General features: G+C 49.6%; 1 protein-coding gene across 2 annotated transcripts; it reads left to right on the top strand.

Annotated features, from left to right (window-relative positions):
• Positions 1–12,840: 12,840 nt before the first annotated feature.
• On the top strand, positions 12,841–18,486 carry ACKR3 (atypical chemokine receptor 3). 2 transcript variants are annotated; one of them, XM_062642265.1, is made up of 2 exons: positions 12,841–13,009; positions 16,508–18,486. In XM_062642265.1, exon 2 carries the CDS (start codon positions 16,535–16,537, stop codon positions 17,627–17,629), a length of 1,095 nt encoding a protein of 364 aa, XP_062498249.1. In that variant the 5' UTR covers positions 12,841–13,009; positions 16,508–16,534; the 3' UTR covers positions 17,630–18,486. The 2 variants fall into 2 exon arrangements, with proteins under 2 accessions (XP_062498249.1, XP_062498259.1); XM_062642275.1 differs by lacking the exon at positions 12,841–13,009 and adding an exon at positions 16,167–16,191.
• Positions 18,487–18,636: the final 150 nt, after the last annotated feature.

Raw genomic sequence — 18,636 nt, 5'->3', positions numbered from 1 at the left:
CTGGCTTCATATGCAAGCGATATAGAACCCTGCCTTGCTTCAGGAGCCAGCTGTGGGTGTGTGCTCATTACACGGCTGTGGTTGTCATCAGCATCTGAGCTCTCATCATTGGCTTGAAAACAAATGTCTCTTTCCTCTTTCGTGTCAAGAACACGATTAACTTCTCCTGTTTCTGTGCACGAAAGGCGATGGGCCTCTGCAAGGAAAGAGTAATCCTGCAGGAACAGCTGCCTCTGTTCTCCTCTGGCTGGACTGTGAGGGATACAGGAGGGATGCCAATGAAGCAATGTCTCTCCTGAGAGAGAGTTGGATGATTCATGTTAACAGAGTTCACCCACAAGGGGTGGGGAGTAGCAGCTGATCTAGACCAAATGATGACTTAACCTTGCCTGACAGTGAAAGACGTCGTTCCTTCAGTTTTTTTTCTTCTGGGGGACTGAAATGTTGCCATGAAAACAAACATTTATTTTCTGCAGAAACTTTTTTTTCCCTCTCTGCCCTTTGGGAAGCTCCCCCCTCCCCACCAGCACTATTGGTGGGCCAGGGAATTGGCCAGGATGAGCCTGAAATTTCCATTAGGCAACACAAGGCGTTTTTTGCTTGTTTATTTGTTTGCATTTTAATCCAGCCAAGCAAAACAACTGCTGGTGAGAACTTGAGTACCTGATTCCTCCTTATAAAATGCTCTGCAGAGTGAGAAGGCATTTTCCAAGCTATTTTGCTCTTAAGACTGAATTTTCCCTAATACTACAAGCAGGAGTTAAACAATGATTTAGGTGTTTGTTTCATTTTGGGTGCTGAATTGGTTCTCAGTTTGCTTCAGATGAGACAGGTTACATTTATCCCATCACCCTGTAAATACAATCTTCCCATCTCTTAAACAACCTCCCTGTCCTTTCAACCATTCTTTTTGGTTCATCTTCCTGGCGTCCAGTTTTAAGTAAGTATATGAAACTTGGAGGAGCACAGTTCCCTGCTTCCTGCTTCTCTGGCTCCCTTGAGGACAGCGAGCGCTCCATTGATTTACACTGGTGGACTTGAGAGCAGCTCCAGATTTCTTTCTCGCCTTTCATTTGAAAGCTATTTAAAGAGTGGAAAGGAGCCTCGGGGAATCTCCTTTTTCTCCTTGACAAGTGCCAGTACTGGCATGCTTGGCAAACAATCACTCTTCTGTCTTCTCCACCTTATGAGCTTGGTGCAGGTGATGGAGCAGAGCCTGGCAAAGCAAAGTCCTGCAGAAGGAGGAGAGGATGTGCCCTCCTGCCTGAAAAGGGTGGAGTGGGGTGGGCTCCTTGGCTCTCCACTAAGCCATGTGTAAGTCACCACCCATCTGGTTCTGTGGATGACTTCAGACTGGCTGGGGATGGAACAACACCAGGGGATGGTATTTTACTCACATTTCCAAAGCTGTAGGCATTGTCCGCTTCATGTCTGATTGGTGACACCTCAGCCAGTAACTGAGCTCATAGCTTCTGATGTTTTTTAAGAGGGAATGCTGGGCTTTCACTGCTTCTGTAGAGGTTTCTCCATGTGCTTTGAAATGTGACTGTCTGTGAGGCAGTTTTCTCCACCCCCCCTCTCCTTAGTGACTACCTTTGCTTGGATTTCTTGTCCTGCTTCAGGCTTAATCACACTGGTAAGGAGAGACAGTTGAAATGGCCACAGGTTTAAGCTGAACATTTTGCTGTGTTAAAAGAACCCTCTTCATCTAGCTTACAATATTAATCATAGAATCCCAGACTGGTTTGGGTTGGAAGAGCTTCTGCCTAAGAGCTCATCTCAGTCTCCCCTGTTCTGGCAGGTTAAAGCCATTCTCCTTGTCCTGTCCCTACAGGCCCTTGTCCAAAGCCCCTCTCCAGGTTTCCTGAAGCCCCTTTAGCCACTGGAGCTGCTCTGAGCTCTCCCCTTAAGGAGCCTTCTCTTCTCCAGGCTGCTACCTGCCATGCTGTGCAGAAAGACACTTTGGCTGCAGTGCACTTGATACCAGAGCAGAGAAGAGGCAGGTAATGGATAGCAGACTGTGAAGGTCTGCTCCTGACTGTGACCTCTGCTGATGGGTGGAAAATCTCTAGGATTGGTTTTCCTCATGTTTTTACTGGAACTGACTTTGAAAAAGGAGGGTTCAGTTGGTCTCAGGGAAGACAGGGAGTGAGAAACAGAGTTGCTGTGATGATGACGTTCTGTGAAGGAAAGATGTGTCCATTAACAAATACTTGCACTTCCCTGTGTGTAACCCTTGGACCAGTCCTGACAGAGCAATCCCCACTGCACTGGAATTTAGGTGAGAAGTCATTGTCCCAGAACTCCCTGAGAGGACCAGTGTTTGGGCACTACCTGTAAAGCCACTGCAGGGAGACTGATCCATACATTCTCTTGGTCCTGATGTAGAGGATGGACGTGTGCTGGGAAGGTCTTTACTAGAGCGTTGGTGTTAGATGGTGTTGGTTGGCTGTGAATATTCATGTGTGACTTGTTTCTGGAGCAAAAGTGTGAACAGGCGATTGCAGTTGAAAGTGTTAATTTTCACACACTGCTAAAAGAAATCCCAGTTTTGTGAAGATTTCACTGGAGCCAGGGGTGAGGCTCCTGACAGATTTAATGGGTGCAGATGTGAAATGCCGAGTTTGAATATTAAGTCCCTCTTAAAGTACTTTATTTCATCTGAAACATTCCCAGGCGCTCTCAGCATGTTACTTTGTCAAACTCACCTTTCCTTTCCCCCTAGAGAGGTTGGAGTCTCGACTTACTATTCAGCTTTCTATTGCAGCTTTGTTTAGTGGAGTTTATACATTCTTACATCAAACATTATACAATCTGACCAGGAATCGTGCAATCACAGTGGGAGATGGGAAGAAGCAGCATAATTTGCTCTATAAACAAAGGGATCTTGTACATTAGAGCACAAGTTGGTTAATAAAGTGGGGTTTAGTGAAATAACAAAATAAATACGCACTTTTCCCTGGGCTGTGTTTAGAAATACTTGCACTCAAATGGGGAATGTGGCGCTCATGTCTTACCATAGAGACTGCCTTTATCTCCTGAAAGCAGCTTCCCTGGGCTGATGTGTCCTCAGTGAAGCTCCTGCTGGGGTTTGACTGCTGGCTGGACAGAGGATCCTCCAGAGCATTGGCTGGACAACTAGTCACATTGAGAAGCTGGGAAGTGTGTTTAGGGTATGTGTTGTAGGTATGGGCAAAGGGCTGGTAAGTCAAAGAGCTGCTTCTGGATCTGAGGTCTGGGAAGGAGGAGAGTCAGGAGGGAGTTTTTTTACTTATTTCTGTGGATATCAGATGAGGATCCCTCCTATCCAGGGAGACCTCAGAGAAGCTCCAGTGCTAAAGGGCTACAGGAAACCTGGAGAGGGGCTTTGGCCAAGGGTCTGTAGGGACAGGACAAGGGGAATGGCTTTAACCTGCCAGAGGGGAGACTGAGATGAGCTCTTAGGCAGAAGTTCTTCCCTGTGAGGGTGCTGAGGCGCTGGCACAGGGTACCCAGAGAAGCTGTGGCTGCCCCATCCCTGGCAGTGTTCAAGGCCAGGTTGGACACAGGGGCTTGGAGCAACCTGCTCTAGTGGAAGGTGTCCCTGCCCATGGCAGGGGTTGGAACTGGATGAGCTTTAAGGTCCCTTCCAACCCAAACCAGTCCATGATGCTATGATATACTGCAGTGTGGGTAAAGGAGTCTCTCTGTGGCTCCCTGCAGTACAGACCTGGAAGTGTTTTATCCAACAACAATTGAAATAAGGCTCCTGAAGGAAGAGAAAGGCTTCAGTGGAGTTCATGGTACAACTCCCCTTAGCATGAGCCAGGAGCAGGATTTCGTCTTGGAGCTGTAGTGAGTACAACTCGCATTCCTCCTGGACCATAAAGCTAAAGTTGCTGAGAGTTATTATGCACACGTGCACACAATAGTGCTCAGAGCCCCATCCGCTGAGATCCTTCCTTGGGGATCCATATAAAATACCTCTCACAAAAGCTGCCCTGTGTGAGAGCAGAGGAACTCCATCTAGTGATGCTAAGCAAGAAAAAAAGCCCACAAACCCTTTTTCACACACAAATGCAGTCACGTACCTCTTATCTTCCTGCTATTCTGAGGAAGATAGCAGCACAGCTAAACAGCACACACTTGCTGTATGGGGAACTAAAAATTCTGCCTGGAAAGCGCTTTCAGTCCCTGCTCTGCATTCTGCCAATGAGAAAAATGCCCCTTTGTCCTGGTGGTGAATGAATTTTCTTGTTCCCCTTTCTCCTTGGATTTATGTTAGCCCTGGGTTTCAGCCGAGTTTGATCTCCTCGCTTTATTGTATTGCAAACAGTAGTCAATGGCTCTTCAGCTTGAGATTGCCTGGATTTATTTTCAGGTCAAGTCAACTCTCCTTGACCCAAGTCTGAACCAAAATACATTCCCAGAAGATTCCCCCACAGGATATTGGATCCAAAGACAGAGTGACATTGTAATGAGTTCAAGGCTTCAGCTCAGTACAGTGCAGTCCCTGTTGGCATGAGGAAGGCAACTGAGCCATCCTTCTTACTTCAGAGCTGGGACCTTAATGCTCATCCAGCTCCAACCCCTTCCATAGGCAGGGACACCTTCCACTAGAGCAGGTTACTCCAAGCCCATTGCATTCCTAGTATTTGTGGTCTGAAGGGAAGCTGGTCCTAGCTCCTTATGTGTTTGCGTGGCTCTAACATGCATACATATAATTTGGTGTGCAGGCTTTAAGCAGCTGAAGAGATCATCTTCATTCTTCGTTCTTCTTTAAGGAAAAGTAGGATCTCTTTTGGGAACTGCCTACCACAGTGGCAGAGCCAACTGATATAGCATCCTGAAGTAAAACCACCACTTTGAAGACCTGGGACAAAAATGGGATGAAGTAATGAATTTATCCTGAATAATACATCTCCCTTCAAAAGAAGGCAGCCTTATGATTAGTACAGAAGGGTGTTTATTATTTCTATGGAAAAAAAAGAAGTGGTGTAATCAGATAGGATTAACTTTCCAGGGGGCCTGGAAAGAAGCTAAAGCACAGGCTGCCTCCCTCTTGTGCTCACACTGGATAATCTGAGTTAGCCTAAAACCTCTTTGGCTTCCTATGGCGTTGGGCAGTGAGCTGCTGCCAATGTGCCTTGCACACCTAAAGCCATTATTAAGGACCCCAGCAACAAGTGTTTCTGCAGGACCTAAGGCTGTCCAAGTGTTTGGCTGGTATTAACTGCTTGTCTCAAGTGGGAGCCTGGCCCAGGTATGGAGTAAACCCCAATGATATTAGTGTTTTTACAGGTAGCTGAATACACTTAACGGCAAATACGTAAATAACATACAACTGACTTAATGTTGCATTAAGAGACTGGTTTGTGTGTGCTGACTTTGTTGTTTTGACTGTTCACGGTTAATGCTTCATCAGTTCTTTTTTATCTGGTTACTTAATTGCCTAGGAGCAGGCTTGGGTGCAGTTCTGTCAGTGGGACCGGTAGTGCTTCCGGTTTCTACCTCATTGGGATGGATGGGAAAGTTTTCAGCAAGAAAGCTGGGTCAGCAAAAGGTAGGAGCAGAAGAGGTCCAGCTGCAGTTTGCATGCATGTGCTCTCCTGTGCAATCCAGGTGATGAGCAAATCCCATTTTTTCTGATGTTATCCATGTGTTAATCAGGAGGTTAAGAGTGTGATGTGGTCGGACTGGTGTAAGTCATATTAAGGTGCAGGAGCTGCTCAGCAGTTACTGTTATCTTTTGTGGTAAGCTTCAGCTGTCTCCTCTCCTTGTTCCTCTAGAATAGGCTACTTTGGATCCCAAATTATCAGAGAAAAGATAAGATTGTGCCCAGTTATTGTCCAGTAACTTGTATGTTTCCTGAAAACCTTCTCATATTATGGCAGCAGTTATGTGGCAGAGCACTCTTGGGATGATGGAGAGAATCAGAGACGCTGTGGCTGCCCCATCCATGGCAGTGCTCAAGGCCAGGTTGGACACAGGGGCTTGGAGCAACCTGCTCTAGTGGAAGGTGTCCCTGCCCGTGGCAGGGGTTGGGACTGGAGGAGATTTAAGGTCCCTTCTAACACAAACCAGTCTATGATGCTATCATTGGAATTGTGCTTATGGTGCTTTGTGAAGCTAATATGAGCTCAGGTCTGTGTGTGTTTCTCTCTGTGATCCACAGCCTTCTCCTGCAGGAAAATATGCTCCAGGAGCTTGTTGGGAACTTGTGCATGGGATGACTACCTGGAAAAGACGCAGAGTGGGCAGGAATTCCTTCCCGGTGTCCTCCACATCTGAAGGCATGCTGGAGGAGATTTGAACCTACAGCATGTGTGGGCTATGCTGGCTACCATGCTAAAGGTATGGATGGAGAAAGAGGGGAAAGGATGCTCCTATTTCAAATGAATGGGGTCAGAAAAGAGGTGGGAAGCCAAAGGTGGAGTGTGGCTGTGAAAGGGGGCTGTGAGACCAGTCCCACCTCAGCATTCTGCCTGTTGTGAGGAGACCTCATCCAAACTCTGTAGCTGGCTGTGTGCAGGGTGCTTATCAAGTGAATGTCAGATATTGTCCCTCAGGGAAGGGGGAGGTATTTATTATCCTCAACCTGATTGCATCTTGGGCAGGAGATTGGTGTCAGTTTGGTGCAGACATCTCTGGGCATGTGCCACAGTAGGCATGGACAGAAACCAGGCACATAGGGAGCCTAGATTCAGCAGCAACCAAAGAAGGACTGTGGTGAGCCCGTATTTTGCAGCTGGGTGTCTGGTTCTACCTAAATCCTGAGTATTGGCTGCACTGAGAGCCAGGAGAGCTCAGCAATTTCCACTGCTGAGGCAGAGACAATACAGAAGGAGATGGTTGCTTAGTTCCCAACCAGTAACCATCAAACTGAATGCAACTGTGATGTCTTTTTCTTCTCACATCTGTCAGTGTTTGCTGGTGGGCAAACAGTGGCTGTTCACAACAGGCCTAGTGAAAAATTACCCTTTGTGTTCATTTACTTAACGTTTTCAAGGAGGTGTAGCTAAATGGAGGTGACCTTCGTTCTCAGCTCCCATCTTGGGCTTAGCTCCAACAGCTCCAGTCAAGCTATGCGGACTTTCGGCAGCTGGGACTTGGGCCCTGCTTTTAATGTCCCTTACTTGGTGCTCGTGCAGTCAGTGTTCCTTGCCAAGGTTATATTTGCTTTCCTTCCTAAAGGACTGCTCTAAGTATCATACTTTAACACAATATGTCTTTTTCCTCCACAGAGAACAATATGATATGCCACTGTTAAATCCGTATGTTCATGTAAAACGAATATAATCTCCCCAGTAGATTCCCCTTCCAAAAGATTTATGATTTAATTAATTTTTTATTCCTTACTGGCATGTCGTATTTAGTTGTTTTACACCTAGCAGGACTCTTTCACATGGAAGCAAGTGAACGTAGGGGGGGATCCCATCATCCTAATTCAAACTCCTTTCTTCCCTCTCTGTCCCTGGCATACCACTTGTAAGCCTTGCTGCTGATGCAGGGTTGGAGTTCAGCTTTCCATAGCATGACTTCTGTCAGAACCTACCCATGTTAATGTCACCTTGCTCATTTGAGGCAGCACTGTACAGGAGAGGAGTAGTTTATGAATAGCTTTTATGTAAAAATCAGTGCCTCTGAACAATCTCCCCTGCTGCCTGGCTGCTCCAGGCAGGATTTCTGGCTCAGGGTCCTGATTTATCTTCCTTGTGGTCACACTTCAGCATGCTCTCAAATAAATGGCAATAATACTATGTCAGTAGCTTATGAAGCTGCAAATAACATTCATAGGTAACACCTTCATTTAGTGGAAGAGTAAGGTGGAAATGAACTGTGAAGGAGAAAACCATCTGCGATAATTAGTAGCTACACGAGTAATATTCCTAATTACACCACCAATTGATTTGTCCCAAAAGCTCTCATAACTTGAAAATAGTAAGTTTGCCAGCCCTTTCTTTATCAGATCCTGCAGGGATGCTTGCTGTACTGTTGCTTGGCTTTTGGGAAGCTCACTGGGGTTGACAGAAGGTGCCCTGCCGTGTGTTAACCTCTTCTGCTGCATCTTTGGAGGGGGGAGAAGACAAAGAATAGTTAAAATCCTGGGTGGCCCCGTTCATGGAGACCCACATGAAGTGTTGTGTGCTTTGCGTTGTCTCTCTGCAACAGCGCTGTTCAGCATCACTTGTCAAGAGGTGAATGCTGACACAGTGTCCCTGGGCTGGACAGTGCCTCGAAAACACCAATCACCTCTTTAAAAGGCTCCAATGTGTGGTGCTTCAAACCGCAAGTGCTGGGGGCCTGTGGCATCCTAAGGAGCTCAGCTTTCCTTCTCTAAAATATTCCTCTTAAATTTGGTCCTCATTGTAGTGGTGGTGAAGTTTAAAATACAGCTTTGGAGCTACAGCACAGGTGGGAACCAGCTCCCAAGGGGCTTTCTGCAAAGAAACCCTCACCAACAATTCTCATGAACCTTTAAACCAACAAGTGGAGTGGTGTGGAGGGGAAAGGGAAGTCCTGCGCTGTGATTTCTCTTTTGTTGCTTGGTTTAGTGCTTTAGGCGAAGCTGGGGGAGGTGGGAGCCCTGCTCTAGGGTAATTTGTGGTAACACCTGGGTTGGGGCAATCCCAAGCACAAACAGAGGATGGGGGATAATGGATGGAGCAGCCTGAGGACAAGGACTTGGGAGTGTCCCCATGACCTGGCTTTAGCGTGCACTTGAGCCCAGAGGCAGAGGAGGACACTGGTTTCCTTGGAGCTGCCTGTGAGTGCCTATCCTGTGCTGCTGCAAGCACAAATAGTGCCTCTTTGCAGCAGAGCACTTCTCCTTGCTCTCTTCCCTTTGGTGTTCTCATCGTGTGTCTCTTCCAAACAGGAGAGGATGGAGCGGGACAGGAGAGCAACCCTGTGCCTTTCTTGAGGGCTGCCGGGGGGTGCTGAGACTGCTGTAGGCATGCTTTGGCGCTCAATAACTCGATTGTTTGCTGTTGGTAGGGGAAGTGAGGCTGGGCAGTGCTGCAACGGCTGCCTCTGGAAATCACTGCTGGCTTCCTTTCTGCCTCCAATCTCAGAGGTGATTCCTCATGTAGTCATCTATTTATTCCTTTTGGTAGGCTGGTAGCTTCTTCCTCCATCCATCACCCAACCAATGCAGCGAGGAACGTGACCGGGAGAGGACAGAGAACTGGCTGTCTTGGAAGAGGGAGGAAATGAGTACTGTGTTTTCATCCAGCAGCCCTTTGGCGCTGGCTCCCAGGACTGCAGGAAGCTTTTTTTTACCTTCATGAACTTCATGGATCACAGCCTGATTTCCTCCAGGGCTCGCTCTGGCTCTCCTCTCCATGTGGGTGTTTGCAGTGTGTTGTTCTCTGCCTGTGCATCAGGCTGCTGCTTTTGGACACCCACTCGGTGCTGCTGCTCCCACCTTGCTCTTGCTGCAGGCAGATCCTCTTGTACGCAACAGGGAAGTGTTTCCCTGTGTCTCTCTTTGATTCCCGCTGTGCTGTTCCAATGCTCCACACCCAACACACATACGCACTTTGCCTCATTGCCTTTGTATCTCTTATCCCCCACCCCAGATCTTCCTTAGCACTTGAAGCTGCCAACTTGTTTAATTGTTGGATTTGTTGGCTTAAACAGGCAGGGCTGGGTGTTAGCTTCCATCTGCTTCCCACTTGCAAAGGGAAACCTGGAGAGAAAATGAGGATGCTTCCAGCCCATGTTCCCAGTGCCAGCTGGGAAAGGCTGCGTGGGCCCCGATAAATTCCCACCTTTTCTCTCTCCCTTCCCTCTCTGCCCCCTTTAGTAGAAAATTATGCTTTTGGAGAAAGAATTATACATTGCTGTACTCAGGCGGTTAATGTACGAATACAAAACCTTTGAATAAGCAGTCAAAGCTTTTCAGTGCCCAACACCCTGTGCCTGCTCCTCCTGCTATACCTATCTCTGTGGGTCAGACCTCAGCCTTAGGTGTGTTTATCTGCAGTGCTGAGCATGGTGGAGTCGACCTCATGCAGGGCCCCATGAAGGAGACCAGTCCCTCCCTGCTGTGTTGCCACAGACTCCTCCATAGTGGGGTGAAGAGCTGCAGAGCTTTGCTTTCCCCCTTTCCTGAATCATAGAATGGATTGGGTTGGAAGGGTCTTTAAAGCTCATCCAGTTCCAACCCCATCCAGCCTGGCCTTGAACACTGCCAGGGATGGGGCAGCCACAGCTTCTCTGGGCACCCTGTGCCAGCGCCTCAGCACCCTCACAGGGAAGAGCTTCTGCCTAAGAGCTCATCTCAGTCTCCCCTGTTCTGGCAGGTTAAAGCCATTCCCCTTGTCCTGTCCCTACAGACCCTTGGCCAAAGCCCCTCTCCAGGTTTCCTGTATCCCTTTAGGCACTGGAGCTGCTCTAAGGTCCCTCCTTAAGGAGCCTTCTCCAGGCTGAACCAGCCCAGCTCTCTCAGCCTGTCTCATTTGAATGAGCGATGGATTGCTTGCCTGCATAGCTGCATCTACAAGGAGGTCTGGTCACAGGACTATCTGAGCTCCTGTCTCTTGAGACACCTGCTTGGACTGGCAGCAGATACCAACAGGCAGGTAGCAGGTAGCATCTCAGCCCTCTGCTGATCTTACCTGGAGTGTCCAGCTCTGCTTGCTGTGTTTTAGGGATGTAGTTTCACATCGCGTGGGCTTTTCATGCCTGAACATGGAGCAAAATCTGGCTTTCATAATGGAAAGGGAATGGGCTCTGTCTCCTGCGTTAGGGACTTGCTCCCAATAAAAAGATGGCTGGAGGGAGGAACCTGGAAATGGGATGGCTGGAGGGAGGAACCTGGAAATGGGATCGAGGGCTCTACTCGCAGCGAATGCAGGCGGGGAGGAGGTTGCTTGTGCCTCCTAGACAGCTATAGCAGCTTTCTGTTTGCAGGTCCTGGCCGGTGGTTTTGGAGAGCTTTGAAATGAATCATACTGCTTGATGTTAGTTTCTGGCACACCAGGTAGGGAAAGCCCACTCTGCTGACCTGTTTGGCTAAGGGATTTGGGAGTTCTGCTGGATATGGCTTTTTCCCTAGGATTTTCAGAGCCTGATTTAGCCCCGTGCTTCAGTACATGCTTATTTTTTACCCTAATCCTGTCATTGCCTGAACTCATCATGCTTTAATTCCACCAATGTCCACAGACTTGGGTGAGCACTTGGAATTTAGGCAGATACCGGAATGCTTTGCTCACTGTCAGCTGTGAAGTTTGGAGAACCTCAACTAGGGGGAGCGGGACACAAGGTACTTTACATACCCTCTATCCATGGGATGGCAAGAGACTCATTGCTCTGTGCTTCTCCTCTGCAGTGCTGTGAGGATGGTAGCGGATGGAGTGGTCCAGATGGCCTGCTTGGTGGCCTCTTACAGTCCTGCTGCAGGGTGGCACTTACTTTGAGCCAGTGGCAGCCCATATCCTGGTGATGAAGAGGCTTCAGTGTATGCTTGGTGCTGCAAGAGGAGTAATACCTGCAGTTGAATCTTCCCTTTGCTGGCAACAATGCTGAAGCTGATTGTGCTTTCAGAGCCATATGTCAGCCCAGCTGTCAGTGCCCTTGTCAGCCTTCAGTAAGTTGTATGGTGTGGCTGTTGTGTTGGCAGGTAGATTGTCATCTAATCCTAGCATCTTCCCTGGGACAGACAGACAGGCTGACCCTGCTGAAGCAAAATGCAGACCTACCCCTTCTCCTCCAGGGCTAATTTAATCAGCTGCTTTTCTTGTGCTGAGGAGGAGTGTGAAGAAATGGATTTTCCCTGCCCATGGCAGGGGGTTGGACCTGACTGATCTTTAAGGTCCCTCCCAGTCCAAACCAGTCTGTGATTGATTCTATGATTTTCAGGTTTAGTTAGCAAGGTTCTGGCTTCCTGCCACTTTTTCTTGGCATTCATTTTTCTTGCCCTGCATGTGAGGGAGTAGAGCTGAGAATTCCCTGCCTCCCCTTGCTTTGGGTTCTCAATATTCCATATTCCATAGATCATAGAGTATTTTACATCAGAGAATAGTCAAGCTTCTCAATATTCTATTTCCCTGTTTTTTTTTTTTATAGGGAAAAGCAATCCAGAAAACAACTAGAAACTTGCTTTACATTCCTTCCTCCCTTTCCCCTCTCTCTTCCACCCACTTTTTCCTCCTCCCTTCCCTCCCCCCCCCCCCCCAGTCCTGCTCCCATTCCCTCTCTCCTTCCCGCGGGTGCCTGATGCCCTGTACCCCGCATCCCGCTCTCTCCGCTGTTACCGGAGCCCCCCAGCGAGCCACCCACCCCTTCTCCCTCCCGGTGTGCCGCGGGGCCCCCGATCCTCCCCTCGGGGCTGGCCCGGGCGGGGCCGGTGCCAGTGCCGCCCCCGGGAGGCGGTTCCGTGCCGCTGCTATAAGGGGCTGCGGCCGCGGCGGGCGGCAGTAGCTGCGGCAGTGGCTGTGTCTGGGCTGAGTAGGGTAAGAGAGCGGCCGTGAGCGCCCGGGTGACCCCATTCCCGCATCCGCCCGCATTCCCGCATCCCCCCCCATTCCCGCATCCCCCCCCCATTCCCGCATCCCCCCCATTCCCGCGCTGCGCAGGGAGAGGGATCCGAACCTTCGCTCCCTCGGCCCCGGCTCTCGGTGGCCCCGCGGAGCCCTCTCTCGGATCATGGTTTGGGGTCGGGGCGCTGTTCCCGCCCGCACTCGGTGTCCCCGGGGCGGGTTAGCGGGTGCCGCACCTCGCCAGCGGTGTGCGGGGGGGATGGAGACCGCGGGGTCGCTGCCGCTCACCGGCACCCGGTGCGGCTCGCTCTGTGCGCCTTTCCTGGCGCGATCCGGAGCTGTGTGGGACACTTGTTTACCTCGATCTGGGTTTCTTTTCTTCAACTCGGAACTGCGAAAGGGAGCGTGAATGTGCCGGGCTCAGCCTTGCAAAGCCGCGTGAAAGCGTGAGTGTTCTGCAGCAGCCAGAAGTCCTGGCAGGACACGCTGCTCACTTTCCTGTGTTGGAGATCCAGGCTGGTCCTTTGGCATGGGAAGGGTGAAGGTGTGTAGGTGACACCCTGGGCAGCCGTCCTGGCTTTTCCTGGCATAGCTCAGTTCGCTTCTCTTCAGAAGGGCAAAGCCCAGTTTGCCTGAGGCAGGACCGGGCTGCAGGATGCTCTGGGGTGGCTGAGAAGTTCCCAAAAGTGTCAAGGGCTTGAACGCTGCCTCGTGATGTGAGGCTGCCCTCCCAGGCAGGGATGCTCGTGCCTGTTTACTCCTTCACAGCCCAGGGATGGGGAAGTTGCAGTCCTGCAGGCTGCATCGGCTCCAGGGACATCTCTGGGTGTCTGGAGCAGGATTTTGGGTACGTTGCCTTCCCTTCATGCCGTAACTCCAGTGAACTAAGGGACTGGCCACAGCACATGTACCTGCCAGGTGAAGGGGTGATGGGCTGGCAAGGGCTTTGCAGTGCAGTGGCCACAGAAAGCAGTTCCAGCTGCCTTCCCAAGTGTTGAGGATGCTGTGCTGTCTGCAGAGTGCGCTGAAGGTATTCTTTTAGGAGCACGGGGAGGCTGTGTTGAGTTTGTCTGGTGGTTCCCTGCTCACTCCCAGCTAATTTGAGTGGGAATCGGAGTTATGTTACAGCAGCTAATCCCAGGCTATGGGGAGCCTGTCCTCGGAGCCCTGTAATCCGGGAATAGCGCTGTCCTGGCCATCAGGGCTTTGAGCCTGGGAGGCCGTATCGGGTTCAGGTTTTATTGCCGCGCTGGGGATGCGGAAGCGCACAGGCATGCAGCCGGCTCGGGCAGAGGGGATGCACGTGCGTGCAGCAGACCTGTGCTTGGAGCAGAGGCAGGCAGAGATTTGGGCTGGTCATTGTGTTCTGCTGCATGAGATGCCCAGAGTGAGCGCCTGGGATGTGATGCCCTCTGCTAGCTGCTGTCCTAGGCTGGTGTTGGTGTGAGCCCCAGCTTCAGGGGCTTCCTGCTGCCTCCCTGATCGCCCTTAGTGCCTCTCTGTTAGCACCCCACAGCCAGGTCTGAGTTTCTTCTCCATTAGGGGATGTGCTGGAGACTTTGTCATGAGTGGTCACAGCTGTCCTGGAGGGTGGTTTAAGCTGGGGTCTTGAGATGTGGAAAGAGCCTACTCCCCTTGCTCTGGACCACAGAAGATGCCCAGCCCCACCTGTGCTACTTCAGTGAGGTTTTGTGGGGATAGCCTGATGTTTTTGCTGCTCTGTTCACCTCGCTGTCCACAGATGCCAGCAGGAGACGGTGGCTCATGCTGTGGGCTGGGATTGTTGTGGCTTTTAAGGAGTTTTGTCTGGGTGCTGTGGGGTTTTGAGATACGGCAGCTCTGGGATCCTGCTGATTCTCCCCACACTTGAGAGGCCTTCAGAAGCGTTTGCACTTGGGACGCAGTGGTAGTGATGAGACCCTGGATGAGGTCTGGCAGAAGACCCATCTCTCTCCCCTCTGCAGCTCTTCTGCCCTGCATAGAAATGGGTTAAATCACTCTCTGCTTTCCTGAAGATGGGGATCGTCTATCCCAGGACAGAAAGCTGCCACTGTCTGAGCTCCCTCTTTAGCCAGCGTTTCAGCAAAACCCATGCTTAATTTGATTTGAATCTCAACGCCATCTTTCAGCAGGCCAGCTGGATGAAAGCCTGGAAGGCTGAATAGGTTTGAAGTGATAGGCTAGATCTCCTCACAGGGCCAGTTTGGGCCCTGTTTGTGAAGAGATTTGATCTCTCCTGGATGCATGCAGGGCTTCCCTCATTGTTAGTGCCACCAGCTTCCTCTCCACTGGAACAATAGTGCCTTGAGTCCTTCCTGGTAATCTCCCCCTTTATCTCCCTTCTCTTCCGTAGTCTGTATCTCTGGCAGGTGGGGAGGGAGGGAGGTTTGGGAAGAGCCAATTATGCAGATGGAGAAGGGAGAGGTGCTGTGCCAACCCATGTCCCTTTTTTTGGGAGCAGGGGCTAAAAGACGGTGCTCGGAGCTCTTTCCTCTGTGGTCTGTAAGCCCTACCAAGCTGTCTTATGGTGGGGTTGAGGATGTTCAGAGGTACAGGTGGCTGTAGGGGTTTACCCCCCTGTTGCTCTCTCTGGCTGTGAGCTCATGCTGGCCTTGCCCCTAGGGCTTGGCCAACATCAGGAGGTACCTCTCCCTGTTGGGGCTGTTGGCATGGGTAAGAACAAGGTAGCCACGGCTGAGGATGCTAGAAGTGTGCATGGTGGAGACTCTGGGTGGGCTGGCTGACATACTGCTCTGGCTCCAGTGAAGCCATGGGGAATGAGATGGGGTCCATCCCTTGGAAACACCCCTCTCCATCTTTATTTTGGTGTGCTGGAGCCTATGGGTGCAGGGCTGAAGCGTGGGGGTCACAGGCCAGGGCTGCTGCTGTGGGTGGTACTGTTGTGGGGTGGGAGGGTGCCAGTGAGGGAGCAGCGTTTATCCTCAGCCCCTAAAGCACAGTGGTAATTAGCAGCCTGGCCTCAGGTTTTGCATGAGCCACGTGGGTCTGCTGGGGCCTTTCTGCTGCTGGCAAGGAAAGTAATGAGAACCCTTACTGTGTCCGCTGCCTGCCGATAGAAGAAGGCAGTCCGGAGGCAGAAAAAGTCAATGTAGGAAAGCAAAAGGGTGGGGAGGAAACAGTTGTTGTGGAGCCAGCTGTGATGGGGGAGTCCTCTGTAAATCAAAGCGCTCTCCTAAAGAGAAAACTTAAGCCCAGTGGTCAAGTTCTGACTTCTTTCTTTCTTTCTCTCAAGCTACGTGATACCATTAGCGGCAGGGAATGCTGTGTAATAGGGAATCCAATTGAAGGGGGAAGGATGGAGCAGGGTTTAAATTTAAAACTGGGCAAGGGTACAAAGCCCCTCATTTCCCCATTTCTGCTTAGTGCAGCTGGAGCTGGGCTTGACAAGATGCTGACCAGAGCTTGTGGTAAATGTTTTACAGTACCATGTATCAGCCAGATCAATTCTACTATGCTTGAGGGAGTGCAGATAAAGTGGCTTAAAGATTCCCCTGCTGAAAGCGATAGGATCATCATTTATGCTAGAGAAGACAGATTTAGTCGCCTGACATTTATTTGGCCATGGTGTGCTCTGCAGATTTCCCACCCGGGGATGATAGCTAACCTGATGATGTCAGATGTGAGCTGCATGCAAGAAAAAAAACACACAAAAAGCCAGTGCTATTCCTCTTGTCGGCCAGAGGAGTTTTGCTGTGTCTGGATTGGGTGTTTTATTCCATATATCCCTTTCATGGAAAGGGCTTTATAAGCGTAGTACTAAAATGCTGTGTCCTGCATTGCATTGTGAAGATGGCAGCAGAAATATATTTGTTAATTTAGGTCATTTCATAGTATCCCAGACTGGGTTGGGTTCGAAAGGACCTTAAGCTCATGTAATTCCAGCCCCCTGCCACAGGCAGGGATGGGGCAGCCACAGCTTCTCTGGGCACCCTGTGCCAGCGCCTCAGCACCCTCACAGGGAAGAGCTTGTGCCTAAGAGCTCATCTCAGTCTCCCCTCTTTTTATCCTATTTTGCCTGTAGGTCCCTTGGACTCCGAATTGAGCAAACATGAGCGCACTTGACTTGACTTCCATCCTTGATTTTCTGGAAACAGCCAACTTGACAGAGATCAACTGGACGTGCAACAATGGCGACTGCATCACAGTCGATGCGACAACATGCCCCGGCACGCTCAACAAGAGCGCCCTGCTATACACCCTGTCCTTCTTCTACATTTTCATCTTCGTCACAGGGCTGGTGGCCAACTCGGTTGTGGTGTGGGTCAACCTCCAAGCCAAAATGACTGGCTATGAAACCCACCTCTACATCTTCAACTTAGCTATTGCTGATCTGTGTGTTGTCATCACCCTTCCAGTGTGGGTTGTCTCCCTCATCCAGCATAACCAGTGGAACATGGGAGAAATCATGTGCAAGATAACTCACCTTATATTTTCCATCAACTTGTTTGGCAGCATCTTCTTCCTGGCGTGCATGAGTGTGGACCGCTACCTCTCGGTTGCCTATTTCACCAATTCCAGCAGTCGCAAGAAGAAGATAATCCGTCGCTGCATCTGCATCTTAGTGTGGCTCCTTGCCTTCTCTGTGTCTCTGCCAGACACCTATTATCTCAAGACAGTCTATTCCAACAATGAAACCTATTGTCGTCCCGTCTATCCAGAAGAGAGCTTCAAAGAGTGGTTGATTGGCATGGAGCTCATTTCTGTCGTGCTGGGCTTTCTCATACCTTTTCCCATTATCGCTCTCTTCTATTTCCTCCTTGCGAAGACCATCTCCGCCTCCAGTGACCAAGAGAGGAAGAGCAATGGGAAGATCATTTTCTCTTACGTTGTCGTGTTCCTCATCTGCTGGCTGCCCTACCATATAGCTGTCCTGCTTGACATCTTTTACAGCCTTCATTTCATACCTTTCAGTTGTCAGATGGAGAACTTCTTATATGCCACTCTTCACATCACTCAGTGTTTCTCTCTAGTGCATTGCTGCGTCAACCCCATCCTCTACAGCTTCATTAACCGCAACTACAGATACGAGCTCATGAAAGCCTTTATTTTCAAGTACTCTGCCAAAACTGGTCTCACTAAACTTATTGATGCTTCCAGGGTGTCAGAAGCAGAATACTCTGCTCTTGAGCAAAATGCCAAATGACTGCAACCCCCTAAAGACACCTCTTTGACTCTCTGACCTTTGTTCTTTGCGTGATGGTTTTGTGTGTGTTGTTTGTTTGTGTGGGGTTTTTACCCAGCTTTCCTTGTACGTGTTATGAACGGGGCATGAATTCCAGCCTACAGAAGAGAAATAGCAAACTGTAATTTAAGAGTAGAATCAAGTGCAAGAATTGAAGTGGTACCAAAATTAAGCCTTTTCTCCTAGCCTGGTCTGGACTTCTCAACAATGCTATGCAAATGGGGGTGACTTTCTAGCAGACAAAGCCATTGTGTACCATAGATAACATGATTTTTTCAGCATAAGCTTTTCCTTCCACATGTAGATTCCCTCTGTCTCCTTGTATATGTTATATATATATAGTGTGTTGTATTTAAAAGCTCAAGACTTTATTTTCTGGCTCTTGGTGTACCTTATACAATTGTATTTGAAAGTTAAATATATTTTTATCATGTATTTGAGGTGTATTGCTGATGAGTGTATCCAGAGTGCTGTAATCTGAGTGTTAGATTGCCATTTGGTTTCAACTGTTGTAGGGAAGAGGATGCTGATGAATAGCAGCATGGAAATGATGCTCTTAGGCGCATCCTCCTTGGCTGACACACTTTGCTGACCATAGCTTTGTGGGGTGGTGATACCCACATTTCTGGAGCATGAAATGTATGTAGTGTAATATAGTTGCCATCATGTTAAAATTAACAGTATTGTAAGAGTTGTTAACTCCTACGCCCGTCCTTCACCAAGCTCTATCCTTATGCACAGAATGAATGAGCTGACTTCTGAGAGTTGTCTCTATTTGTAAGTTATTTTTGTAAAATAAAGATCTGGAAAAAAACCAACCCAGTCTGTGCCCACAAGTGGTTTGATTTGCGGTCCTTTCTGTCAAAATCCCCAGGCCACCTCCTCTTCTTTGTCTGGTGCAGGAGCAAACAGGTCAGGCTATGCTCTCCTCGTGTTTGTTGACAGTGGGCAGGAGCCCTTGAAGGAGG

The sequence above is a fragment of the Pezoporus occidentalis genome, unplaced genomic scaffold (genome assembly GCF_034315485.1).
Source record: "Pezoporus occidentalis ecotype Australia unplaced genomic scaffold, CSIRO_AGI_Poc_V1 ctg118, whole genome shotgun sequence".
In the NCBI taxonomy this organism is placed as follows: Eukaryota; Metazoa; Chordata; class Aves; order Psittaciformes; family Psittacidae; genus Pezoporus; species Pezoporus occidentalis.
This window is presented reverse-complemented; position numbering and strand designations above follow the sequence as displayed.

Excerpts from the sequence above, each read along its gene's own strand:
- ACKR3 (XM_062642265.1), top strand. The coding sequence starts at position 16,535 with ATGAGCGCACTTGACTTGACTTCCATCCTTGATTTTCTGGAAACAGCC.